Consider the following 27,817-nt stretch of genomic DNA (forward strand, 5'->3'; position numbering starts at 1 on the left):
AAGTGGGCGGTACCACCCCCTGGGGAGCGGTGGGATGACTTGGGGGGCTAAGAGGCAAGTGGTGGCGGCAGGGGGGCGCTAAGAGGCAAGGGATGTGGCAGAGGAGTGCTGGAGGTGTTCTGCTGTACTGTACTCCCGACTCGCCTAGCTTAGCACGCAGGCATGGAAGGGAATGTGATAGGACTGAAAGCGAGAGTCCTTCCCCACACGGCTTTTATGGAGGTGGCGGCTCAGTCTCACCTCATCAGGAACCGGCGACACCGCGCCTTTGGTAAGGCTTGGGTCTCGCGCACGCCTTCAATGGGTGGAAGGGCTGGGTTCTTCGTCGTGAGAGACTGGCAGTTAAAACTGCTCCTCCAGCTGCAGGGGGGCCTGAACCCCTAAACATAGCAATGGAGTTGTCTTTCCTGTTTCTCCCTGGCTTTGCCACCTTCCTTCTCCACGGCCCGCTGTTATTTAACAAATGGGCGTGTGGGTGAACAGCTTCACAAGAGCCGAAATTCCTATCCCACCCAACATGAGCGCACAGAGATCCTTGGCTGGTCTGTCATGCTGTGTAGAAACTGAACTGCTGCCTCCGTAAAAAATTGCAGAAATTTTGGAATGTGATTCTTAAGGGGAAGAGCGACTTTCTTATGTAAATAAGGATTGAACAGTGTACAAAAGAGGTTGTGGATTGTAACCCTTTCATGCTGGGACAGGGCGTGATTTTACAACTACTTCATAGATGCACGTTTTTTTCTATAGCATTGGTATTGTTTCTTTTTAAAATCATCTGGATTAATAAACAATCTTAATCTTGCCCACTGCTGGAAATACTCCAGAAAATGTGTTTTAAATTAGTAATAATTTTTATAGCATTAGCTGGCTGGCTGATCTGCTGAAAGAGGGAGGCACATTTTGTTCAGAATAGTTTGTGGAATTGAGACAAGTGGTTCTCAAGTATTGACACACCTAATAAAAGTAGCTTACAGTGCACTTTAACATCATGTCCTGACTACATCCTTGTGTTTCCCCCCAAAATGAATTGTCATTGCCCTGATCTCATTCCCAGTAATGAGTGAGATATCTTTAATCATTAGTTGTACTAGCTATAAAGTGGCATTTTTCCTCCTTTCCTATTGGCTTTGCTTGTCATAAGGTCACAAAAGTGATCAACATGACCCCGGGACACTGCAACCATTATAAATATGAGTAAGTTGCCAAGTCTGAATTTTCATCACATGGGTATGGGAATGGTGCAATGGTTATAAGTGTGAAAAACAGTCATAACTAAATTCTTTCAGTGCCATTGTAACTTCATACTGTCACTAAACTAATAGTTGTAAGATAAGGACCACCTGTATTTCACAAATTGCTAGGGAAGATACAAACTTGCTCTCTACATTCCAAATTCTGCTATCTCTTTGCTCTCTAAAAAGCCTTTTTCCTCCTGCTGCAAACTACAGGTAGTCCTCAGATTATGACTATAATTGAGTCCAAAATTTCTTTTGTTAAGTGAATTTTGCCCTATTTTATTATCTTTCTTGCCACTTGTTAAATGAATCACTGCACTTGTTACTAATGTTGTTAAGTGAATCTGGCTTCTCCATTGACTTTGCCTTGTCAGAAGGTTGCAAAAGATGATCATATGACCTCGGGACACTGCAACCATCATAAATACAGTATGAGTCAGTTGCAAAGCATCCAAATTTTGATCTTACGACCATGGAGATGCTACAATGGTCATAACTGTCAAAAATGGTCATAAGTCACTTTTTCAATACCTTTTCAATGATGAAGATTTTGATCGTTTGCTGCTTCATACAGAAGTTCATTGGCTATCAAAAGGCAACTGTGTGACATGCTTTTACAATCTTTTTGACGCTTGTGAAGTTTTTTTGAAGACAAGAATGCCTTGCTCAGTGGTGAACTCAAAGAGATCAGGCATGACATTGCTTATTTGTCAGAACTATTTGCAAAGTTCAATGAAGTGAATTTGCAGTTGCAAGGAAATTAGGTCAATTGTTATTAAGGCCAAATCTGTCATCTCTACGTTTATTTCAAAGTTAACTCCATTCAAGTGCAATATAGGCCATCGCAAGCTATACCAATTTCCGAGCTTCTTTGAGCTAGAAGAGAAAGGTAAGATACAAGATGATGATTTGGACATGCTGCATAAAGATATGTCTGAGCGATATCAGGATCTTCTTTTGATGGAAATTCCAGATTGGGTGATAAATCCATTTTCAGATACTGAGGAAGATGGGGTAGTGGAGGAACAACTCATAAAGCTGCACAATGACATTGAGCTGAAGCCAAAGTTTAAGAAATCGTACCGAGAGTTTTGGTTACAGAAAGAAATTTCTGATTGCTATCCTGCACTATGGACAGTGATTAAGAAGTTCCTTGTTGCATTTCCAACATCATATTTGGTGGAACGTGGCTTCAGTGTGGTCATCCAACTTCTCTCCAAGCAAAGAAATTGACTCCAGATTACTGAACGTGGTGATTTAAGACTCCTGCTAAGTGACTTAAAACCAGACATTGGGAAACTGGTATCACTTCATCAAGCCATCCATCACATTAAGAATTTAGTGAACAGTGAAGTAGTTACTAAATTTTACTGAGTTTACTAAGTTACTAGTCACTAAGGTTCTTGATAAATGACTATCAGACTTTAAAAACCTGGTATCACTGGATCATGTTCAACAATTTTGTTGAATTAACATTAGCTAAAAAGTTTTTAAATTGGATTTTGAATAAATGTGCAATTAATTGTTACAGTTTTGAATTTTACTGTTACTATCTTCCTTCCTTCATGCAAACAGACCCACCCAGGCACGCCCACCAAGCCACGGCCACAGTAGTAGTAGAAAAAAAATTGAATTCCACCACTGGGTGAGGGGCACTAAGGATCCGTTTGTAGCACCAAGGGAGCGGTGGACTGAAAAAGTTTGAGAACCACTGCCATAAACTTTCCCTTTTGATTTTCAGATCTTGACACTTTGTGATCTCCAATTCTATGTCTTCTAGTATTGCTAGATCAGTTATCTACAACTTCCTCCTTTCAATCAGTTTAACTCTGGTGGGTTGTGAGCCAAAACTTTATCAGTTTGTATTCGGAAATCCCATAATATTTTAACATGTTTATTATTTACTACTTTATATATATATTCCCACTGATTTTTCATTACTGGCACACAATAATTTTGACAGATACTCCAGTGAATCATTTTGGGGACTGTGTTATATCATAATTTATAATCAGTTAATGTAATCTTCATGCATGAATTGAGTGTATGATTTTTCATCTTCTTTGCACAATCTGCACTTTGAATCATTTGATGATCTTTCCATTTTGATCTTGATTATATTAGTTTGAATGGCTTGCTCTTGAGTGGCAAAAATCAAGCCTTCTATTTCCCTTTTTAAATGTTTCAGTTGTAAGCCATTATCAGATTTTATCTTTATCGACCTTTCTCCTGATCTTTTGTAGAAATTGGTCATGTGGTACTTTTCCTTGCCAGCATTCTGTTCATGATTTTATTATATTATTTCGATGTCCATGTCTCACTGTGCTTTTAAACTTGATCAATGCTTGTTCTTGGCTGTCTTTTACATAATCAACCAATATGTGCTTTTCTTCCTTAAAACAGTTTGTTAGACTTGATCCATTTCTGCGAGTCAGAAATAATTAATCAATATCAATATGGGGATGTAGATACAGATTTTCTTCTTCTTTTTTGGTCTAAACTGTCCAATTCTGCTTGTGTCCAATTGATAATTCCAGCAGTTTATCATATTATATCACAGATACGATACATATATTGATGGCTTTAGTGATGTTTCCTCCATTCATTTTTGTCCTTAGTTTTCTCATTCACTGGGTATATTCTTAATAATTGCAGTTTTTAATTTTTCAATGTTTGATGTTAGTAAACTGTCAGTTATTGAAATGCCAGTTTTTTAGTTTATTTTTATTTATTTATATCCTGCCATTATTGTTGTTGTTGTTGTTAACAACTCAGGGTGGTGAACAAACACAATACTCCTTCCTCCTGCTATTTTCCCCACAACAATAAACTTGTGAGGTGAGTTGGGCTGAGACAGAATGAGTGGCCAAAGGTTACCCAGCCAGCTTTCATGCCTAAGGTGGGACTAGAACTCACACTCTCCTGGTTTCTAACCTGATGCCTTAACCACCAGCAAACTGGCTGTCAAATATACTTGCATATACTAATATATACAAAATACATATAGGCTTCATTCTGGTGGTTCACAATGGTTTGGCCATTTGCCATTTCAATGTCATTACTATTTTGCTTTACTGCTATAGTAGCATATTTCTTTAGACCAAATTCCATTACTATATCTGTGCTAAAATTGTTTTGGTAGTTATTCACGATTAGATTTCAATTTCTGATTTTCCATAAAGCTTTGGAACATTTATATAAAGCATATGTGGAGATTTTATTAGCATATTTTGCTATTTGATAGCAAGATTTGTTTTCTTTAAAATTACTGAAAGTGGGATCACAGCAATGGCAAATAATAAGGGTGATAATGAATTGCCATGAAACATGCCACTCCTAATGTTAACAAGTCCATATTTTTCATACCAACCACCAATTCTGCCTTCATTATTTTTTCTATACACTTGTTTGTATTGTTTTTATTGACACCAGTTGCTTCCAAACATTAGATGATCCAACTATGTTGTAATGAATCAAATGCCTTTTTGTGATCAGTCCATATTACACACGAATTGGTTTTTTAGCTTTTGCAATTTTGCAAAACCATTTTATTAAAGTTGATTTTTTTGCCTTTTATTTTGTCCTTTTATTTTTATTTGATTGAAGGATACTACGATCTTCTAAATAACATTGGTTGTTGTCTGTTATTATATTAGTGAATAATTTACAGTATTAAATTATGCATGGATAGTCTACAGATTCACAGTCTGATTGAAACTTAATCATTTGATATCTTTCCTTCCTTCCTTCCTTCCTTCCTTCCTTCCTTCCTTCCTTCCTTCCTTCCTTCTTTCCCTCCCTCCCTTTCTTCCTCCCTGCCTTTATGTTTTTTTTTCCACATTTCAGGTACAAAAGAAATTGTGGCTGACGTTGATGATGATGGAGTAATTTCATTGAATTTTGACTGTGATGAGGGGACTCCAGACTCTAAATTTATTTGGTCCAAAAATTATGAACCAATTGATGATGACTCTCGATTAGCCATTGACACCAAAGGTGGAAAGTAAGAATTACTATAAATATTTATACTTGTATGTTATGTGTTATTTTATTTGCAATTTTGATTCATGTAAGGGAACTTTACCTGTTGTACCAAGAAAGTTTTCTCTCACCTCCTTTTCCCTGCATTATAAGCCCCCAACCTTCAGGAGAATTGAGATGTGTGCTGAGAAAAAAAAGAAATAAATCTGCCAGCTTTGCACATTCTGATTCAATATATGAGGTATAATTCAGTAGAATGATTGCTCTAAATCTGTATTTCATTCAAAGGAAACAGAAGTAACAGATTAACAGAGTTGGAAGGGATCTTGCAGGTCATCTAGTCCAACCCCCTCCCCAAGCAGAAGACCCTACATCTGCCTCTACCTAGAATCGAACTCACAACCTCCTGATTGTGAGGCAAGAGCTCCACCTCTAGGCCACCACAGCTGTTACAGATTCCTCTCAGATGAAAATCTAATGGATTCCATCCATATTATGGCTATTTATTTTTCTCTTTGTGGCTTATACTAGGTTTGGCTGGATCAGTGAGAAAAAACATTCCACAGATCTTCCATATAGCCTCTTCTTATGCTTGCTATCTCTGGTTATCAATCTGTGGTGTGTTTTTTTAAACATTACTTACATGAGGTTACCTTTCAATTATTTGCTCTGTCCATTTGAAAAATAGATTGTAAAGCCTGTGTTAGCAGTTCCTCGGCACATGCCTATTAAACGCAGCAATATTCACCAGCCTAGTGCTTTCCGAGTATATTGGGTTTAACTCTTCAAATTGTCAGGATGGGCCATGCTGGTGGAGAATTTGTGTTCTGAAACCCAACATAACAACAGAGCATTGAGTTAGGAAACGTAAACTATAGTAAATGTAACTGGAGTTTCTTTTATATTTTTTGAAACCCCTGTCTCTTCTTTCAACAATTTTTTTTGTCTTAAAGATCAAAAGCAATATTTAAAGATCTCAATGAAGAAGATTTAGGTATATATTCCTGTGCTGTAACTGAGACAGACGGTGTGTCATCAAGCTATACAATAGATGAGGAAGGTAAGAACAAAATGCTTTTTCTACATGTCAGTCTTGATCTTTGTCTCTGATAATAAATACAAATCAAGATACATTTCAAAATAAACATGAGACTATGAACAATCATAAAAATAAAATGTGGGACTATTTATATATTTATATTCTGCCTTTGTTATTTTTATAAATAATTCAATGTAGACAGCGTACTTAATACTCCTTCATCCTCTTATTTCCCATACAACAACAAGCCTGTGAGGTAGGTTGGGCTGTGAGAGTGTGACGGGCCCAATGGCCTAGTCAACTTTCATACTTAAGGTGGGTCTCCTGATTTGTAGCCTGGTGTCATAACCACTAGATCAAACTCTCTCTCCCTCACTCTCTCAATCTACCATCCATCCATCCATCCATCCATCCATCCATCCATCCATCCATCTATCATCTATCTATCATCTATCTCTGTATATATGCACCAAAATATGGCTTTTCTTACCCCGACTATATTGCTTTGCAGAAATGAAGCGTCTGCTTGCGCTCAGTCATGACCACAAGTTTCCTGGTAAGTAAAGAAAAATGAAGATAAACTCTATACAGCATTTGTATTTCTGACATATTTTAGCAAAATAATGTCAGTCTCCCTTGCACTGGTTACAATAGGAAAGTGAAGTTCTTTGTGCTCTCTGAGTTTGATTGGATTTCTTGACACTGATACTGCAGGTAATTTGCTATTGTCTTTTTTGAGGAAGTATTTTCAACTTCCTAATCTAGTCTACAGACCCAGTATTCCCAGAAGGTCTCCCAGGTACTTCCAAGTATTCAACAAAAAAAATCTAACTCTGCTTAGTTTTCCAAGATCAATCAAGGTCAGCTAGGTGCTGCTGTTTGCTATGAGTATCTTAGAACTGGCATTTGTAGTTGGCAGTTTATAAAATAGTGAAATGAAAACCACCCCTGAGAGAAAAAGTGGAGGTCCTGTTGCTGACAGATTCTTATGTTCTGAATGTCTGATCCCACAGATAGCAATGCCTTTTCTGAACCTTGGAGACTGGTACTTTGATTACTCAGAATGCCTTCAGATGTTTTTAGCAAATATATTTAGATGTCCCAAAGAGTATTAAGAATCAACCTTCTTTGTCTTACCATTTTAAAATAATGTTTAATATATTTTGTATCTTGTTTATTTTATGCTTTATGGTAGAACAGGTTGCCACTTTCAGTAGTTTTAAGTGTTTTCCATTCTAATTCTGGATTTTAGGCTTCCTTTCTGTTCTATTTTAGCCTAAAATATTCAGAGCTAATTATATATAAGAGCTTAAAATTGCCACAGTTCTGACAGTAAACGACAAGTAAAATAACAGTCTTTTTTTATAGTATGGACTGATGTAAGTACTAGCACACGTGGCTTTACAGTTGATTGGATTTAGAAGTTACATGAGATGATAGGATTGAATCTTCTTTCACAAGTAGATTTCAGATCAGATGCAAAGTACCTTGTTTTCTTGCAATGAATTTTTCAGGCTCTCCCATTCTTCTCATGGTTCTTATGCAAAGGAAAGAACACGTTAGGTTACCATTTGCCATTGTAGTTTGTATTCCTGCTCTAAAGGATCACAAGGAACAGAAAACCAAAATTAAGTGATTATCTGTCCTATTTCCTGAGTACCTTGGATCCTTTTGCAACAGAGCTATTGCAGCAGATTCCTTGGGCTGTGCTGCAGTTTCCAAGGAGATGTGATGCCAGACAGAATCTAAATTTGGGGACCGTTTATGCTGTTCTACTTCTGCAAAATACCCCTCTTCTTATATCCTGCTGGGGATGTGAAATAATGTTACAGATTAAACAAGTTTATACAATTTACATTGCTGTGCCATAATGTTATTGACTATAAAGTAAATAGGTTTCATTATGTTTCAGACTAAATGTATTTCAACATTAATTTAAACTTATCTGGGATGAAATGTTTTTTTTTTCTATTGAGACCAGTCTGTCAGGGAAACCTGGTCTATCCAAATATGGGATGGAGCATACTGCTTCCGCTTTCGCCTTTCAGCCCCAATCCAGGAGCCTTCGCAGGCAGTCCAGTGGTGGGTTCCAGGTCCTGTTCCAACCGGTACGGTTGGAATGGGCCCAGCGTCATCCACATGGACGCACGCAGCACATGTGCACATGCGCACAGTGCGCACATGCGTCACACCTGCCAGCGATGCTTATGCAAGCCTTTGCAATGCTCCAGCTGCTCGGCGCAGAAGTGCCAAAGGCTTTAAAAGACAGGTAAGGAGCTCGGGCTGGCAGGTGGGCCCACCGAAGCACCATACTGGAACTGTACCCGATGCTTCGGGCAGGCTCCGGTACGCCCTTACTGGGGTGTACCGCCTGCAACCCACCACTGAGGCAGTCACTTTCACTTTGCAAACCACCACTGAGGCAGTTGCTTTTTGTGTTGAATTGATATTTTACCAACAAAGAAATAAAGGGAGACTAGTATAGATCTATTTTAAGCTATCATCTGGGATGTTTGATAAAGTGAGCATGGAGGATTTATTTTTGAGAATAAGTTATCAACAACTACAAGACTTTCTTCAGCAAGACCAGAATAACAGAGTTATTCAAATGGTGAATTGGGAAGAACCACAGATCATTGCTCCTGCACCAATTCCATCATTTCTGCATGTAAACCTTATATTACATTTCCTACCAGAGAAGAGTAGTCATGATGCTTCCATGTAGTTTTTCAGGATTATTTTTTCCCATCAGTGTTGCTTTAGAAAAAAGGTCCCTCCTCAAAATAACACATTACAAGTGTCATAGTCCTTTAGTACCTGCATTACTCCTAGTTTATGAAGAACATGGCAGATGTCATTTTTAAACCTGCTTAAAAGGAGGAGCTACAGAGGAATAATGGTCAGTAGAGTGTAAGAGAAGGAAGTAGCAGCAGCTGTGAATTCAGAAAGTGCAGTATGTAATCCTGAAGACATTATCACTGGTATAGATCAATAATAGTTACTGATATTGACATCTATAGCATGGGATTCCAGAGAGAGGTGAACAACAGGAGAGAATTGGTAAAATGTGCCCAATCCTGTTGTGATTTAAGCAGAACTTTTGTTGTGACATTCCCATGCATGTTTCATCATCTCTGTTAGCCTCTGCATATTTTACCAGGGAGATAATTTGCACAGGAAAGTTCTGCAATAGCAAATTCAGCAACATTACTATCATTGTGAATAGAAAAAGGGGAAATGTGTCTGAAAGAGCTGTTTGATTTGGCTCTGCTTGCAACAAATAAGAGTAGAAGCAACAAAATCATGATTGAAGGGCAGTGTCACATCCTTCTATGTATAAACTGTGGGTTTGCCGGTCTAACTGGGAATCTTACAAACAATAACTTCACATATATCTCATATTTGTGAAATATACAGTATACTGTTTGCATGATGTATCTAGGTATAGGGGAAACATGCAAAGGCATACACATATTTATTAGAGACTTATTACCATACAATCTTGTTAATTTACTAAACCTATAATTTTTACAGGATTGCAAAAATAATTCTGACACTAATAGCAAAAGCAAATCTCACATATCTAATAAAATTAGAGTATACAAAATTCAGGAAAGAAACATCTGTTAGTTCTGCAAGATATGTAATTGCCATCTTTTACTTATAAAACAAGTATATGGATTCCAAATAGTATATATACTTGTTTACCCACTTATTTGAATTACGTTATATTGTATGTTAGAATCAAGCATCATCTATTTCAAGAATTATCTGCAGATAAATCATAGCAGATGAAAAAATTCTATCTCTCAAACAGAACTATTTAGTGCAATTAAATCATTGCATCAAAGAAGATATACAGGAAAAAAGCATACATTTTCAGATAGCCATTCAATAGGAAATTGTCCAAGCATGTTGTATAAACAGCATGTTTATAAACAAAATGAAAATTCTTTTTGACATTATTTTTCTTTATTGCAGTTGTTCCTCTTAAGTCTGAATTGGCAGTTGAAATTTTGGAGAAGGGTCAGGTGCGATTCTGGCTGCAAGCTGAGAAATTGTCTAATAATGCCAAAGTCAACTTTGTATTTAATGATAAAGAAATTTTCAATGGAGAGGTAAGCTAATGATTGCTCCTATCAGAAAATGATTGCTTGCTATTACTGAATATTAAAATTAAAAATTCAAACATACAGGTAGTCCTTAACTTACAACACTTCATTTAGTGACCTTTCAAAATTACAGCGGTACTGAAAAATGTAACTTATGACCATTTTTCACAGTTACCACTTTTGCAACATTCCCATGATCATGTGATCAAAATCCAGACCCTTGGAAACTGTTTCATATTTTGACCATTGCTGTGTCCCAAGGTCATATGATCCCTTTTTGCAACCTTCTCACAAGCAAAGTTAATGTGAAAGTCAGATTCACTTAACAACCGGGTTACTAAGTTATCTGTGGCAAAAAAAGGCTGTAAAACGTGACAAAACTCACTTTACAAATGTTTAACTTAACAACAGAAATTTTGGACTTAATTGCGGTCATATGTTCAGGACTACCTATATTGTTGAATATTGTATATTTTATTGTAGTGTATATTTTATTTTACCCTATATTTTTATACTTGTGATTCATGATAGGCTAGGTACAATATTAGAAGAATAGGCTATAATTAAACTATTATGGCCTTTAATCATATATATATATATATATATATATATATATATATATATATATATATATATATATATGGCTGTTCGTATGTGTGTGTGTATGTTCCAGCATAACTCTGGAATGCCTCAAGCAATTTCAAGCAAACTTGGTACACAGATGACTTACTCTCTGGGAAAAAAACTGTGGGGGTAAGACACCCTTAACACCCCTCAGAGTAAGTGTTCTGTTAAGATACAGTCTGTTGTGCCTTAAAATGGCTTCTACCGTACTGCCATAAAATGGCTTCTATTGTACAGTGCAGTGGAGTTGCCATGGTAATGGCTTTACATTACTCTACAAGGGGGCTCCCTCCGGTAAGGAGGATAATCCAACATTAGGAATTACGTTTGATCTGGACATTTCCCTCCTATAAATAAATACCCGGGCAACTCCTGGTTATCAGCTATTATCATAAATAAAATCAAAAACACAAATATATGAAAATATATCAATTTGGATTTTACTGTGACATTGTGAGGTTTGTCTTTCATACTTTTTCCACCACACACAATATCAGCATTGGACCCGCTGTTGATACATCTATAAATCTAATTTGGGTGATACCATTTAGTCTGATACTGTGTTTGAACTAGAGACACCTGATTTCCTATTCTGTCCTCCATATCCAGAGCCAAGTACAAAGTGGAATTGTTCCCAAAACAACTGGAAACTGCTATGCTCATTTCTTTTTCATCCCCTGCAATCACAGAGGACAAAGGTCATGGGGTAGGTTTAGGGGAAGACAGCCTTAGGGCTGTCAAATTCGATTTCACTGAGGGCCACATCAGGGTTGTGTTTGACCTTGGAGGCCCGGGGTGGGTGTGGCCCTGGTGGGTGTTTGACACAGGCTCAAGATGCATTTTTTTCTTTTCTTTCTTTCCACAGTTCTTTACTATAACCATTTCCTATCTCTTCTATCAGATATTACTGGCAAACAGTTATTACTTATTCTTCATACACCACTAAACTTTTTATTTCTAAATTTATATCCCATTGTTTGACAGTAAATTGCTTTTCTAGTCAGAAAAGCTTTTTATATTATTGTTTTTTATTGTTAAACTGGTTTTTTTTTAATTTTTGTGGTGATGGATAGCACTGCAAGAGTAGTTAAGAGAAATGGTTAGGAGAGAGGGACTTTGAAATTGAGGGTAACCAGGATCATCACTGTGGTTCATATACCCAAGAATATCTGAAGGAGTAACACAAATGCTGCCTTGCCACTGGATCAAATTCAGAATCTCTTCCTGCTCCTCCTTCTGCATTTTAGATAGATTGTTTTCCTCTGTTTCAATGTCCTTTATGTTTATTTACTCAACCTTTTATTTTAAGTTTTATAAGGAGAGTTACTTTCAGGTTGGCATGATAGCTGGTCACTTAGTGCTATGCATACTTGTGTTTATTTACCAATTTGTTTTTCCTGAGTTTCATTCAGGAGAAATGTGCACATGTGCCCAAAGCCAAGTCAATGTGGTTATGAAATGGAGCAATTACATTACGTTTTAACATCTTTGGAAATTGCTATCAAACTGTTTGAAGGCTCAGAAAAAAATATATTTCCAGATTGGAAAATGAAATTTCTCTTTTAAACTTTGTTATTAAAGAAATACAAGATGAAGATTGATCATAATTCTGGTATGATTGAAATGTTTATGGATAAACTTGATGATGCGGATGAAGGTACGTATACCTTTCAACTTCAAGATGGAAAAGCAACCAATCAATCCAGTTTGGTGCTAATTGGTGATGGTAAGACCCTCTAATTTATTTTTCTTTTTAAAAAGACTATAGTCTAAAGTTTATTAGTTGAAAACACTGAAATACTTGATAAACTTGGAATAATGTTGATGTCCTATCTTTTCGGATCCTTATTTAGTTAATTCATTCTGTGTTTAATTAGAGGAATAAATAAGAAAAATAATTGTCTCAAAAGTATTTTTTTAAGAGGCGACTGGACTTTCTGATTTTTCTTTGAAAACATTTCGCTTTTCTTTGAAAACATTTCGTTTCTCATCCTCAGCTGAGAAGTTTCTTGGATGAGAAGCGAAACGTCTTCAAAGAAAAACCAGAAAGTCCAGTTGCCTCTTTAAAAAGCACCTTTGGGACAACCATGACCCGGATCACTGAGACGCTCCATAAAAAATAATTATTATTGAAGGAATGTATGCAGTCTACAAGATTTAGTTTGTATTCAGAGTGATTCAGAAAACAGTCTGCTTTAACTCAAAGAGATTTAGAGCCACTTTCATCCAACCTTTTTTATTCTTTATTTTATTCAAGATCTGAATCTTGGTTCAAAAATATAACTCTCCCACTAAATAGCATTTAAGATCAAGAAGCAGCAACATCTTTATATTTGTTTTTTTATATATATAATTACATTCAATTTACAGGAATATGAACTCCTTTTTAGCCAATTCAACTTCCAGAAATTGATCAATAAAAACAACTTGTTTCTTTTGTTTTCTGCTCATTTAGAAATAACACATGTATGCAATTGTGCTATTGCATAAATGTGCTATTTCTAAATGAGCAGAAAGCAATTGATGTATTGCAAAAGTGGAAAGAATCCACCAGCAAATATTTCTCAACCAATCGTATAACTTCTCAAATCTCAGAAATCTTTTTCTTCTTTTGTTCCTGAAAATTAAAAAAATTATGGGAACTTTAAATGTTAGAACACACTCATTTGATATTATTTAATATTCTTCCTAAAAAGAACTGTGTTTGATAGGCCTGCTAAAATTCATTCATTGTAATAGTTATCACAAATTTCTGCTCTCATCATTTCAATGTCCCATCAAATGTGTCAATAGTAGTAAAGTTTTATAAGGATTATATATCTGGATTCAGTCTATTTTAGAAGAGTTAAATTTCTTTTCATAAATCTATGAAATCCATCCAAATTAGATTGACTTTAGCTGAATTCAAAAAACAAACACATATATGTTAATAATGATTCTAATCTATATAATGATGATCATTTACTAATAAGTACTTATAGAAAGTAATCCATAAATGCTGAAAATGTATTTATAGGTTAGGATCAAAAGATATTTACATCTAGTTCCTCATTTTCAGTTGGATCTGTTCAAACAGTAGCTTCCTATATTACAAAACAAGTTATGAACAGGAAATTTAAGAGACAAAACATAACTGTCTAGTGTTTGCAGGAGGAGGAAGCATTTCAGTTGTACATTAAAAGTTTTAAAATCATTTCCATCAGAATCTGGATTAGGTGCTGTGTTAAAAACAATATTTTGATGATAAGCTTTAAAAAAGAAAGATTCAAGGTGTACAGATACTCTTCATTTAGCAATCACAATTCTGGGCCAGCAACTCAGTTATTAAGTCACTAAATGAAACTGCAATTGTGCTTATGATACTTCAATTTTCCTTTGCTTTACACGCCTTTGAAGTAATAAATGTCAGAATTGACCTTAAAATTACTTTTTTATCCCTCTTATTAAATGAGGGACTTGCTAAAAGATGGCTACCTCTATTTTAATTTCTTCTGATGAATATGAAGAAGTCTGGTTAGCTATACAGTGTAACTTAATGGAACATTATCTTTTCATTTCATATATATGCAGTAGTCTTTCATAAGCTATATTGTTCTCTGTACTTATCTATACATTTGTGAAAGTATTTGTTTTGACTTTATATGATTAAATCGTTCAATTGTTTTGATTTGGGTGTATTTATTCTTTTTAATTGCTAGTGTTCCAGAAATTACAGAAAGAAGCAGATTTTCAAAGGCAAGAATGGTTCAGGAAGCAAGGTAACATATTACATAATACAAAATGGAGAAAAATATTTTAAACTTAATTCAGTTGACTGAATTTTTATTTTTGAAGGTATTTATTTTGCATATTATTTCAAACAGGTCCACATTTTGTTGAATATCTTGGATGGGAAGTTACCCCTGAATGTAATGTATTATTGAAATGCAAGGTAAAGAACAGCAAAGATTTTGGCTTTGTTAGTGTTGTGAGGGGAAAGCCTTCTTAATGATAAAATACATTTCAAGTATTCTACTGTCTTGAATTGCTTATTTTGAGATCTAATGGTAAATAATAACCACAGAATCAATCTTCACAAACATTATTTATACATTGTGTTGTTCCAGACCTGAAATGGCCTCAAAGTTTGAGTACTGTAGCTCTTTACTTCATTATAAAAAAGTTACTATTTGAGCCGTGATCTTTCCTTTTACAAAAAGAATAGAAGATGCTTCCTTGAGGGGAAAAATGCAAAAAACTGATTAAGCAAACTTGAATGTTTCTTCTTTACCCAACGCATAGTTTACTAAGATGATTCTTTCCTACCCAGATTATTGGAGTTCGTTATTAATACAAATAATACTTTCTTTCTAGGTTGCTAACATTAAAAAAGAAACACATGTTATTTGGTACAAAGATGACAGAGAGATAATGGTTGATGAAAAGCATGATTTTCAGGATGGTGTATGTACTCTGCTGATAACAGAGGTGAGTGAGCTCCCTTGAGAGCTGCTTTACAGGTGACAACATTTCTAAACTTGCAGACATTTTAGATAACCGATGATCTCTAGTTCTTTCTTTACTTTAGCCGTCTCCTTTTTGCATAAAGGCCTTGTTTTTCAGATGCTGCGGCTAATACAAGCTTAGTTACAAAAGACAATTCCATGTCTGAAACATAGAACAAATAAGATGGTAGAAAGAAAGTATAACAAAATGTGTTTGTTACGACCATATGAATAGTTGTGTGTTTTAACACACTCTCATTTTCCTCTAGAAAAATATGGAAAGCTCTTTTGAGAAAGTGATTTATCTGTTTTCTTAACAGATTGATATGTCATTTACTCAGGGGAGAAATATTACTGGTTCATCTGGTTCGCCCGAACCAGTAGTAAAAAATGCTACCAGTTTGCCCAAACTGATAGTAAAAAAAATGCTACCAATTCATCCGAACTTGTTAGATATTCACCCTATCTACAGTGGTTTCCACCAGGGTCCTCTGTTCCGGTGGGAACATAGGTTTAATCCTATTGGTCGAAGGGGCTGACAGGTCCCTATAAAAGGGCTGCTGTCAGACTCAACCTTCGCTGTATTGTTCTCACTTGTTGTATGCAATAAAGAGCTGTTGTTACTGTTAGCCTGTGTGTGCCTATCCATTACCCAACCTAACACTGGCGACGAAGGTGGGATTGGAAGGCAGCTAGGCAAACCAAAAAGAGTGTAGAACTCCAGCAAGTACATTCAGCCTGGAGCCTCGGCGCGGCATCAAGCAGCCATTTTTGAATGGCAAACTTGCATCACCCTCTGTACGCAAAATGGCTATGCACGCCCCACCAGCTCCGTATGATCCAGTCACCGAGCACTGGGAATTGTACATGCTACGATTTCACTGCTTCCTCGAGGCAAATGACCTCATGGGCGTTCCTGAAGGCTGTAAGAAAAACATGTTCCTCAGATATTGTGGCCGGGAAGTGTTCGAGACAACGAAAAACCTTTCTGAGCCAACACCGCTTCAAGCAGTTCCCTGGTCCACGCTACAGCAAACACTTAAGACCCACTATGCGCCCAAATCATCCAAGCACGTTCGCTGGCATGAGTTCAACATATGGAACCAGAAGGAGGGCGAGTCAATTAACGAATACGTGGTGGCACTTCGCAAGGCAGTCGTGTACTGTGAACTCCGAGACATGGACAAGCTGATTCTGGACCGCATAATTTGCGGCGTACGGGACATTACCCTGCAGAGAAGGTTACTCGCTAAATCTAACCTCACTCTGCAGATCGCATTAGATGAGCCAGGGCGTCTGAATCAGCCGCCAAATTGACTGAGGCACTGCAGCGCCAAAGCACACCACGGAAAAATACACACGTACATCACGAGGCGGCAGAACCCAAGAGCTCAGAAGGTGAGGAAGATGACAGCTGCCACATGCACAGTAGCTGCGCCCAGCTGGTGCACAGATTCAAACCATGTCTCCCGCTCTGTGCTAGCTATGGAGGAGACCATGCAAGATTGGCTTGCTGTTTCCACGACGCAACCTGCCAGCGTTGCAGGTGAATGGGGCACAGCGCCAAGGTGTGCTGGAGCAAATTCCCTGCCACCACCTGGCAGCCTAAAAATACACCTAGCCGCCAACAGAGGCCCAACCTAGCCGCCAACAGGGGCCTGGCAGAAGCCATCACAGCGCTCAGAGGGGGACAATAGAGTCACCTACCATACGTCAATAGGACAAGTCTGCTCTAGGCGGCCAAAAAAGCTGAAGATCACTGTCCTCATCAAGGACATGTGAGATGGAGATCAACACTGGGTCATTAACTATCATACCATAGTGGGCCCTTAAGCAGGGTATCCCGAGCCTATAGAAGCAGCACTTACGCACCCCCGACATCTGCCTGCGTGATTACCAGGGGAACCGGGTCCCCATCATGGGCCAAGGCACCTTCCAGGTGAACTTCAAGCAATTCAGCAGAAAACTCCCCGTGACAGTGCTCAGCGGCAACCTGCAAGCCTGCTAGGGCTTGATTGGTTCCAAGCCCTGGGCCTAGAAGTGACTGGGATCAACTCCTTGAAGGGCGACGGCGCTGAGGCCATCTTTAAGGACATCTTTGGCACCGGTCCAACGGGAACAGAGGTTTAAAAGGATTGCTGTCAGACTCAACCTTAGCTGGATTGTTCTCACTTGTTGTATGCAATAAAGAGCTGTTGTTACTGTTAGCCTGTGTGTGCCTATCCGTTACCCAACCTAACAGAACTGGTAGCATTTTTTTACGTTCTGACAATCAACTGTGCACATGCACACGTGAAACAAATCAGTAACAGACTTCACCCCTGCATTAACTCCTGTAGCTACAATAAAATATAATACAGATAAAAGCTAGAAGATTAATTTCTATTTTCTATGTTCAGGCCCTTATACATAATGTCTCTTCTACAGAGAACATAACTTTTTTTAAATTTAAGCTTCGGTGTTCCTTTTAAAATTTGCAGCTTTTCCCCTTTTGCCCTTACCTCTCAGTCTCAAGATTCCACACCTTCATGCTATAGAAATTACTTGTAGGAAATACAAAATGTTTCAAATATTTTGATGAATTTTATTTTGTTCAGTTTTCTAAGAAGGATGCTGGTATATATGAAGTGATACTGAAAGATGAAAGAGGAAAGGACAAAAGTATATTGAAGCTTGTGGAAGGAGGTAAGAGTGCTCTGAAAAATAATATGTAGGCTAATCCTGCAAATGCACATATGAATATAATCCTCAATGACTTATTCCTTGCTTAGTGGGAAATTTTCTGAATAGACATCACTACTGTATTCTAGTTCAATCTAGATCAGCACTTCTGAGTGATAGAATAAGAAAGATAGATTATCTCTGTTCCAAAGACCTGGTGCCTCATGATAGCTATAATTAAGACTGAGATTAGCGTAGATGTACCTATTAAAAGAGAGTTTGTTTTTCTTATCTAAAGTCACTGAATAGACTGCGAACACTAAAATTGCTTTGTGTATGGATTAATGATCACTTACTATAAAACTGTTAATGTCTAAGCAAAATATTTTTTGTTTTGAATTCTGTTACAATAGTAGGAAAATAATGCTGATGCCACCAGTGGCTTCAAGAAACAGTCTAGATAACCTGTGTTTTGATGAGGATATTCAGATTTAAATCTATTATTGCACTGGATACTGCTAGCACTATTAATCCAGTTTACAACAGTACAGAAGATCTTCAGTCCTAAAACTTCATAATCATGTCACAGTGCTATTCTCCCAAGCAGCTATTTGCAAAATTGAATGATATTTCAAGTTAACTTAACATTCAGTATTAGTTCACTTAGTATAGAATAGTGTTTTTCAAGCTTGGCAACTTTAAGATATGTGGACTTCAACTCCCAGATTTCTGGGATATGGGCTTTATTTGAAAAGTGTCCTGAAATTCCAATTGGGTGTAAAATGAAATAGCTAAACTGCTGGAAGCTTCAAGATATAAAGATTATGTAATGCCTAAACTGCATATTCTGTATTGGCTACCAATCTTCTGGGCACAATTCAAAGTGTTCACCTTGACCTTTAAAACCATTAGCAGACAGAGGCCTTGATCCCTATATGTACATCATGGCCTTTCTCAGTATAAATCCATCCAGCTATTTATAGTAGCAGCAACAACAATTTTAACTCTGATATTGATTTATTTTATATCCTGCTTTCAAAGTCATCCTTGATTATTGAAGAAACAGAAAGGGGAAGAGAGAGAAAAAAATAAAATGTTTTTAAAAGATTTGAGGTCAAATAAAAAATAGAGGGATTTAAATGCCATTAAAGCAAGCCTGTAGTCAATCAAACACATGCTAACATATTTCAAAAACAAATTTAAATTTCCTACCTCAATCAATGGACCTCAGGGCAATATTCAATGGTAACCAGGAATATATGTTCTCAGAGCACTGAGTATTTCTCTGGATTTGTTTCCACAGCTTTTACAGATTTGATGACAGAAGTTTGCAGAAAGATTGGTGAGTATTAATTCCTCCTAATGAATGATTCATTTGTATACTATATGAATGACTGTAAGTCTTTAAAAACTTATGTTGTTTTTCAGCTTTATCTGCAACTGATCTGAAAATTCAAAGCACAGCAGAGGGCATCAGACTATACTCCTTTGTTAACTACTACTTGGAAGATCTGAGAGTGGGTTGGTCACACAAGTAAGTGAAGAAACCTTGCCAGTGTTGCTTACCTCATTCAACAGGAATAATTCTATACATGTTGAAATGTAGGGCATGTTTATACTGATTCATTTTCAGGTTCAAAAAATGAGGGACAGAAAACTTCCCTTAAAGTTTGGGAAAGGTATAAAAATGGTGTGGACCTTCTTCTCCCAAAGACAACCAATTGTTGATAAGGGCTACACTCTTAAAATACCCCAGTTCTTGGGGAAGTTGAGCAAACTTATTTCATATATGCACATGCACTTAACATATTTTTAAGCTTTAACAATATCCTTCATTCTTCAAATTTGGAACTGGAACCATGGAGGACTAACTCTTATTCTATGCATTGCAGTTCTAATGACTATTTTGCCTACACAATAACTGTTCTGGAAATAGAGTTGCAAATTCTCTGTGTGATATCAATGAGAGAAGGTTTAAGAGAAACTTTCATGGAAACCCTAACAATAGCACTACAATGATCTAAAAAGACACTTTCCATAATCATTTTTATTTTAATGTTCATGTGCAGTATAGTAGAAGCTGAAGTTCAAGTACACTTGGAAAAACTCTTCTGGAACATAATTAAGTGAAAGAAAATATATGTAGAATAGAAATCTCCAATTCTCACATAATTATAAAACATCTATTCGGATCCCAACGCATACAAAATTATTATTTATATTATCTCTGTAATAAAACTTGTAATAATTATATACATTCATTTTAGCGGTCTTTGATGTTCTCTGAGCTTGGTTGTTTTCATGCAGACTCCTCATTTTGACCCTGAGCTACAAATTTTATTCTTTATTCATACATTTGTTTCAATTATATAAATGCATATGAGTTATTATTTGTGTTATTTATATATAAAGTCTATATTGCATTTTTATTTTTAGTGAAGTCAAAATTAAGTACACAGAAAGAGTTAAGACTGGTGTTACAGGAAACCAAATCTGGTTGCAAATTAATGAACCAACAACAAATGATAAGGGCAAATATATATTGGAGCTGTTTGATGGTAAAACTACACATACAAAAATGGTGGATCTTTCTGGACAAGGTAAATAATTAAATTTTAATTAGTGATATGAAATAACTAAGTTTTAATTTGGGATATACAGTGTATAGAGTTCCAGGAATACAGTGTTCAATAAGACTCCAGCTTCTTCCTTTTTATTTCAAACCACAGTGTTCTGGGTCTTTGTGGGAATGGTCTGAAAACATTCTGGACAAAATCACATGCAACAGGAAATTATTCTGGTATTCTAGATGTATATTATGTTCAAAACACCAAAATGTGTTCCCTACTGCAGGAGATTCCCTCTCAGAGGCTTTTACTACTACATCAACATAATTCAGGGGGGAAAAATCACCAGAATGTTAATAGAAAACTATAAGTGATAGCATCTCTTGCTCTTCTAGTTTTATGATTTTACAATAACTTTCAGCTACTTAGAAAGCTCTGAGAGGCTGGCCAGGGTTGTTATAATTTAAATTTTGAACTGTAAGATGACCTCAGTAACTGTTGCTCCTCAGGTGAGGTTTATGAAGAACTGCTGAGTTTGTGGTTGGCAGTTTGTGTCTTACATTTAAACTTGATGCCTTAGTTTACTGTTTTTAATGTTATGTTTGTTAAACATCAGTATGCAAACATATTAAAACAACTGATTAAAATATGTACAAATTTACTGTTTTAGATTCACCCTATTTAACATAACTAGAACATAGTTATTGATAGCAGTCTTAGCTTAGAATACCAATAATAATAGTATTATTATTAATAATAATAGAAGACTAATGTTATTAGTCTGTACTTAACAAATAGATTAAGGATACTTCCTTAGATGTTTGCCACAAGGATTTATCTCACAAATTCCTTTAAGACTAATTGTGCACATTCATTGTACTGAATACAGTATATGAATAAAAGAGAGAAAAGATTATGCCTCACGTATTGATTTGTTTTCATGTTTTGATCATCTCTGTGTGAAAGATCTGAACATATCTTGCAGATCAAACTTCTACATATGGTATTTGTGAAGCAATAACTCTGAGTGATTTATGAGCATTGGAATTCAGTTTGTAAAGCATAAAGTTAATGTCACCTTGAATTGAAACAGTATGTGGTGTAGCATATATTTCTTCTTGTTAAAGAAAAAATACATTCTGATAGTTGATTCATGTACTTGCACACTGCTTGATTTTTAGCAGTCCCTAGGCCAGACATCTATTATTACCTAAAAAAAACTCTTATCAACGTTAGAGGGTACCACTGTCCTAAAATTCTTTAGAATTTAGAATATACATATAGTATAGGATATACTGCATATATATATATATATATATATATATATATATATATACCATTTATAATTAATAATTATAAATATAATAATAAATATAATTATATACTAAATATAATTAATAAGACACTTAATATAGGAATATAATTTGTATCACTTGTATAGCATGACTTTATGTTCCAATACATTACAGAAAAAGCTGAATAATAGCATAAATTGACTTTATAAAGAATACTATCAATATAACCTTTTTTCTTATTTTATTAAGCATTTGATGATGCTTTTGCTGAATTCCAAAGATTAAAGTAAGTATATAGTTTAAGTAAAATATATTTTTCTGTTTTAATTAGGCTACCATATCTGGATTGCAAACCTTTGACAATATATAGAGTTTTCCACATCTGTTTTCATCCAGGAATAATCCAAATGACAGCAATCCAGACCTGGTAACCTTAAACCAGGGGTGTCAAACTGGATATCTTCGAGGGCTAGATCAGCATCTCTTCCACTGGGCAGTGGGGGGAAGGGAGAGGGGAGAAGAGTCTGGATGGATGCCTCCTGCAGCACCCTGCCGGCCATTATCAGGTGTTGGGGGAACGGATGATGTCCCCTCATGGCCCATTTTTGGTTGGCAGAGTGCTGCAGGAGGCAATGAAGACTGAAAATGGACTGTATGGGAGCCTCATGTCCCCCCCCCCCGTGGGGACCCCATGGCCCATTTTGGCCAGGAGAGGTACCGCAAGCCGGTCATTTGATATTTCCAGGCTGGCCCCATGGGCCAGATCTAAGCACTCCATGGGCCAGATCTGGCCCATGGGCCTTGAGTTTGACACATCTGCCTTAAACCTTCTTATTATCTAGCTTAACTATCAATTTGTGAAACTTTGTTCTAATGGTAGGTTACTTTCAATATTTTTGTAATTTAAACACTACCTGTTTTAATTGAAATACAATAGATAAGTTCAAAACATAGTGGGAATTTATCTCTTCTCCTTTTTCCAAATAGTAGTTCAGTACTATTTCTTACTGAATAGTTAGTTGAATGGAAATCTACATCCAGAACAAATGGAAGATGACTTTTCCTCCAGCAACCCACCATATGACACAAAATATCTAGCTATTATCATTATATATTCAAAAGATGAAAAACTAGTGCTTTGTTTATTGAAAATAGTTTCATTATTATTTTGAGGGCTGATGCTGAAATATTGTAGAAAAAAAATAATTAACAAAGTGAGATATTATACATAATGACTTTCTTCAGCTATTTAAAGTTGCACATAGTATAGCTTTTCCATCACTGTGCCTTAATAAAACTGAGATTTCTTTCTGTCTTTCTCCATTACAGAACAGCTGCTATTGCAGAAAAAAGTAAGTGAATTGTCTTTTTATTTGGTCCCTGTTTTGTCAATAGGATGTAACGCTTCCTATTTATTTCTGGTGCTAGGGTTTTTCATAACAGTTGCCTCATAGAGATCTTGCTTTGGTAAAATTTATTATTTAAATCAGTTCACTCAAATATTTACAAATATATAAATTGACTCATAAAGAGGCAGGGAGTAGAAGGGTGATGCAAACAAGCTTAAAATAATCTAATGGCTATAGTGCAATATTGTTTAATTAACTTCAACAACCCCAAATCCCCACCACCACCAATTAACAATTTGGAATATGATTTGTTGTTAACCTTGAGTGTCTATTACAGTCCATTATTCCTGACCACTTAATGAGATGAACAACATGTCTCATAACAGCAATTTTATAACAGTTATTATGTTTAGGCCGAATAGGGCAGAAATACTAGGAGCCACTATCTGATTGTATGAAGAATTGGCAGCTTGCAAAAAAATAAGACACTATTTATCTATCTGCCAGATAGAACACTTATTACAGGGAAAATAAAACCATAGACGCAGATTAACTTCTAAGAAATGTTACATTTTATTTATTTATTTATTTTTGCAGATCGTGCTCGTGTACTTGGAGGTCTGCCAGATGTTGTCACTATTCAGGAAGGCAAGGTATAAAAAAAGTAGCTGAAATATTTAAAAGAAGTAATTCTGCAGTTTTCTTAATTCTCAGAGAAGAAGGTTTCCAATTTTCCAAAAGCCCTGACTTTGATAAAGAAATAGATTTCCTAGTCATCTTTTATATGAAGAACATAATTTCAATTTGTTAGGCAGCCAGCTTCATGAAAGAGTGAAGAGGGAGGGACACAAAATTCAGATCATAATCCACCAGAGAGGATTATGGCATAGCATTTGCTGCTAATCTCATTGATTTTCAGAAATCTTGAATTTTAGTTCAATATAAATGAATTTTCCATCGATGGTTCATAAAAAAGTATGTGCTGGTACAAGCTACCCCACAAAATCTCAGGTATTATAGTGTAGTCCTTATTTAGTGATTGAAATTGGTTCCAATGAAATGTTATTAAACGAACTACATGTAAGAGAGAGAGAGACTGAAAACCACAATGGTTGCTGCCCTTTTATTCAGATAAAATTCCATTCTATGTGTCCTGTGTCTGACCTTTTTCCTCCCTCTATTTTGGTTCCCTTGCAGGGCAGAAAGATTGCCTAAAACTTCTTTTCTCTGCAGCACGGAGCTTCTCTAAAAAGTGCTAAGCACAAGTTAATAAGCTTAGTTCTATGAGCTTAATTAGCTGCTTAGAACACTACCAAGGTCTAGCATTTGCTGCCTGAAATTGACCAGATTTTCATTAGTTTCACACTAAAGGCTTTTGTTGTCATAAATGCCTTCATTGGTTACAAAGTTATTTTTTCATCACCACTATAATTGCAAATTGTCACTGTCTGAGGCAGTCAATAAAGGACTACTTATAATTTGAACTTTTTTTTCTCCTCAGTCAGCCAGTAATATATAACATTGCTGGAAGAAATGTCCATCTGAGTACAATTCCAAGTGGGGAAAAAGACACTGAAAACATGGAGGCTGTTTGGAAATATGGTTTTAATGATGGATAGGACCACATGGTTTGAGGTTGTGGGCAATCGAGCACATGGAAGAGAGAGGGGGGATTTATACCCTGTCTTGGCCTTTGAATTTGAGCTTATCCTATTGGTTGCAGTCAGACTCCCATGGGGCTATGCAGTCCTAGCTGAGTTTGCCTGTGTCCCAGGCTTGGTTGAACCTTGCTGAGTGATGCAATGAAGGGACTTTGGACAATTCCTATTATGGCTTAATGGCTTTGTCCTGGTTTGGATCTTGAATGAGGGTATTTGCTTATGAATAGACCTAGCCATCTCTTTATCTCTTAAGTGCTGACTTCTGCTGTGGGCTATTGAGGAGGGTGGGGGTATTAAGTGTACTTTCTGCCTTTAAAAAAACCCATGTTTCTCCATTTTTCATCCAGGGAAATATAATATTCTGCCTTTTTAATATTTCCTAGAATATTCCATTCTTCTAGGAGAGGGGTGGGTGCTAACTTCTTACAACTTCATAAATAATTTTAAAATATTGTTCATTATCTGCATTTTTACTAATGAACGGGGTTCAAGATACAGGTCTTTAATTTTTTTTAAAAAATTAAAAACAGTCATAGATTATTCAATTGAGATTAAGAATCATGGCATGTAATCCTAGCTTTTCACCTTTTTTCTTTTTTGTATTAATAATGTCTTACATGAAGGACTGGGTGTAAATAAAACTTCTCAATTTAAATGCCTTTAAATTGAACTCCTATGGAGTTTAAAATCATTATGCCCATGTCTGTTGAGATTTTCCTCTTCCCATCAATAGAGGTGTCAATCTAGTGTATACTATTAAACCTATAAATAACTAACAAAAAAATCAGAAACTGGAACAGAATGGGGAGGCAATTTATATTTTGTTGTTCAGTTTAGTGATCATGCTATTCGTATTATAGAAAAGTTTAGAATGCTTCTAATATTATTTAGATTTTAAACATTGTATATGTGAGAATCTAGATAATACTATATTAACTAATAACAGTCTTTAAAGTTTGGTTTATGACCTGGCTCAAAATTATTTTCAGTAATTGAAAATTAGTTGCCTAAGCCACAATATATTTGTCACACATTTTTTTCATAAAACCTCCTAGGATCAATGTGACTTGAATATATATATATATATATATATGTATGTATGTATATATATATATATATATATATATATATATATATAATTTCAAATTAACAGTAAACCAATAAAGCATACATTATTATCACAATCTACAAAAAGTTGTTTTATGTAGTTTAAACATATTATTTAAATTAAAAACCTGTTTTGCGATCATTTTGTTACCGACACTGTATCTTTCTTTGAGCATAAACAAGGCTGGTTGCCTATTAAGAGACTAATTATTCAAGCATTTCCAGTGTTTACATTTATAATAAAACAAGTATATAGTTTCTGATTATCTCAAGGAAGAGAAAATAGTCACAAACACAAAATGTTTCTAGTACAGCAGCAATAGTGGAAAGGAAGAGGAGGAGGAGGGAGGAAGAGATAGTAATAGAAGTATGGTAATGACAGCATTTGTTGAGTTCTTAATATTTATTTATATTTGCATCCTTTGTATGTTTTCTGCAGGCACTTAATCTTACATGCAGTGTCTGGGGAAATCCTGTCCCGGAGATTTCATGGCTCAAGAATGAAAGACTCCTGAAAGCAGATGACAATATCATCTTGAAATATGAATCAGGAAAACAAGCCTGCTTCACTATTACAGCTGTCAGTACGATTGATTCAGGCAAATATAGCCTTGTAGTAAAAAACCAGTATGGTACAGAGACAAGTGATTTCACTGTCAGCGTGTTCATACCTGAGGAAGGGGTTGAAATCCCACACCCGGAACTTGGTAAAGGAGATAAGAAAAAGAAAGCATGAAGCATAACTTAAGGGCACATGTTTATCCCTACCTTAATAATGTGTGTAAACTACAGGTAGTTCTTGACTTACAATCACAATTGGGACCAGAATTTCGGTTGTTAAGCGATATGGTCATTAAGTGAGTCATCACATGACCAGACCCAATTTTACAACCATTTTACCATGGTCGTTAAATGAATCACAAGCCATGTGTTTTTTTAAGCCAATCTGGTTTTTCCAATTGAGACTGCTTGTTGAAAGCTGCCTGGTTGCAAATTGCAATCATGTGACTGCGAGACACTGCAAGGCCAACTGTTGATTGTGTGGGTGATGTGACAGTCGCAACTTTGAGGACAATTGTAAGTCACTTTTTCTGAGGCCATCGTAACTTCAAGCCGTAGCTAAATGAATAGTTGTAGTTTGAGAACTACCTGTGTTTTACCTGTATATAAGTTGCATCTGGATTCTTCCATTAATTTCATTTGAGATATTAAAACTTGAACTATGTTAGACAAAAGCAGTTGCATATCTCTTCCACCATCTTCCCATTCTGACCATTCAAAGGTTTCTTAATTTTTTTTCTCCTCTCACCAGTCCATAATGAGGCAAAATCATCAGTTAGTGCATGTGACAAATAGTTGGCTATTCTCCAATGTCCAGGTGTTTATGAGTAAAAAGTATACTGCATATAAATCTACAAGGAAATGAAAGACTCAGAATGGTTTACTGTAGTGAAATACTAGTAATTCAGAATCTAGAAATTGTTATACTGATAATCTTTGAATTTACTATAGCACAGTAGTAGAAAATGAATATTAACTATATTAATATTGTTGTCAGCGGAAATTTCAGTTCTGGATATTCCTTGTTATTCACAAATAAATATAGGAAACTTATTTCTTTCACCCTATGGGTGTCAGCTTGTCTTTATTTTTTATTCACCTCCTGATACTTTACTATTCTTTTCATTTAAGATCAGTGGTC

General features: G+C 36.0%; 1 protein-coding gene across 1 annotated transcript in view; it reads left to right on the forward strand.

Moving 5' to 3' along the window:
* Positions 1–26,949, forward strand: part of MYOM1 (myomesin 1) — an 83,622-nt gene extending 56,673 nt beyond the window's left edge. The window contains exons 23-38 of the mRNA XM_032222248.1: positions 5,082–5,238; positions 6,170–6,276; positions 6,767–6,811; positions 10,237–10,373; positions 12,573–12,717; positions 14,690–14,749; positions 14,855–14,922; positions 15,345–15,458; positions 18,073–18,160; positions 19,440–19,478; positions 19,565–19,670; positions 20,573–20,736; positions 22,248–22,284; positions 23,328–23,350; positions 23,945–24,000; positions 26,555–26,949. Of these exons, the coding sequence (XP_032078139.1) occupies positions 5,082–5,238; positions 6,170–6,276; positions 6,767–6,811; positions 10,237–10,373; positions 12,573–12,717; positions 14,690–14,749; positions 14,855–14,922; positions 15,345–15,458; positions 18,073–18,160; positions 19,440–19,478; positions 19,565–19,670; positions 20,573–20,736; positions 22,248–22,284; positions 23,328–23,350; positions 23,945–24,000; positions 26,555–26,851 (1,643 nt within the window). The 3' untranslated portion in view covers positions 26,852–26,949. The remainder of the gene's footprint in view (positions 1–5,081; positions 5,239–6,169; positions 6,277–6,766; positions 6,812–10,236; positions 10,374–12,572; positions 12,718–14,689; positions 14,750–14,854; positions 14,923–15,344; positions 15,459–18,072; positions 18,161–19,439; positions 19,479–19,564; positions 19,671–20,572; positions 20,737–22,247; positions 22,285–23,327; positions 23,351–23,944; positions 24,001–26,554) is intronic.
* The last annotated feature ends 868 nt before the right edge of the window (positions 26,950–27,817 follow it).

Source organism: Thamnophis elegans, chromosome 8 (genome assembly GCF_009769535.1).
Source record: "Thamnophis elegans isolate rThaEle1 chromosome 8, rThaEle1.pri, whole genome shotgun sequence".
Lineage (NCBI taxonomy): Eukaryota > Metazoa > Chordata > Lepidosauria > Squamata > Colubridae > Thamnophis > Thamnophis elegans.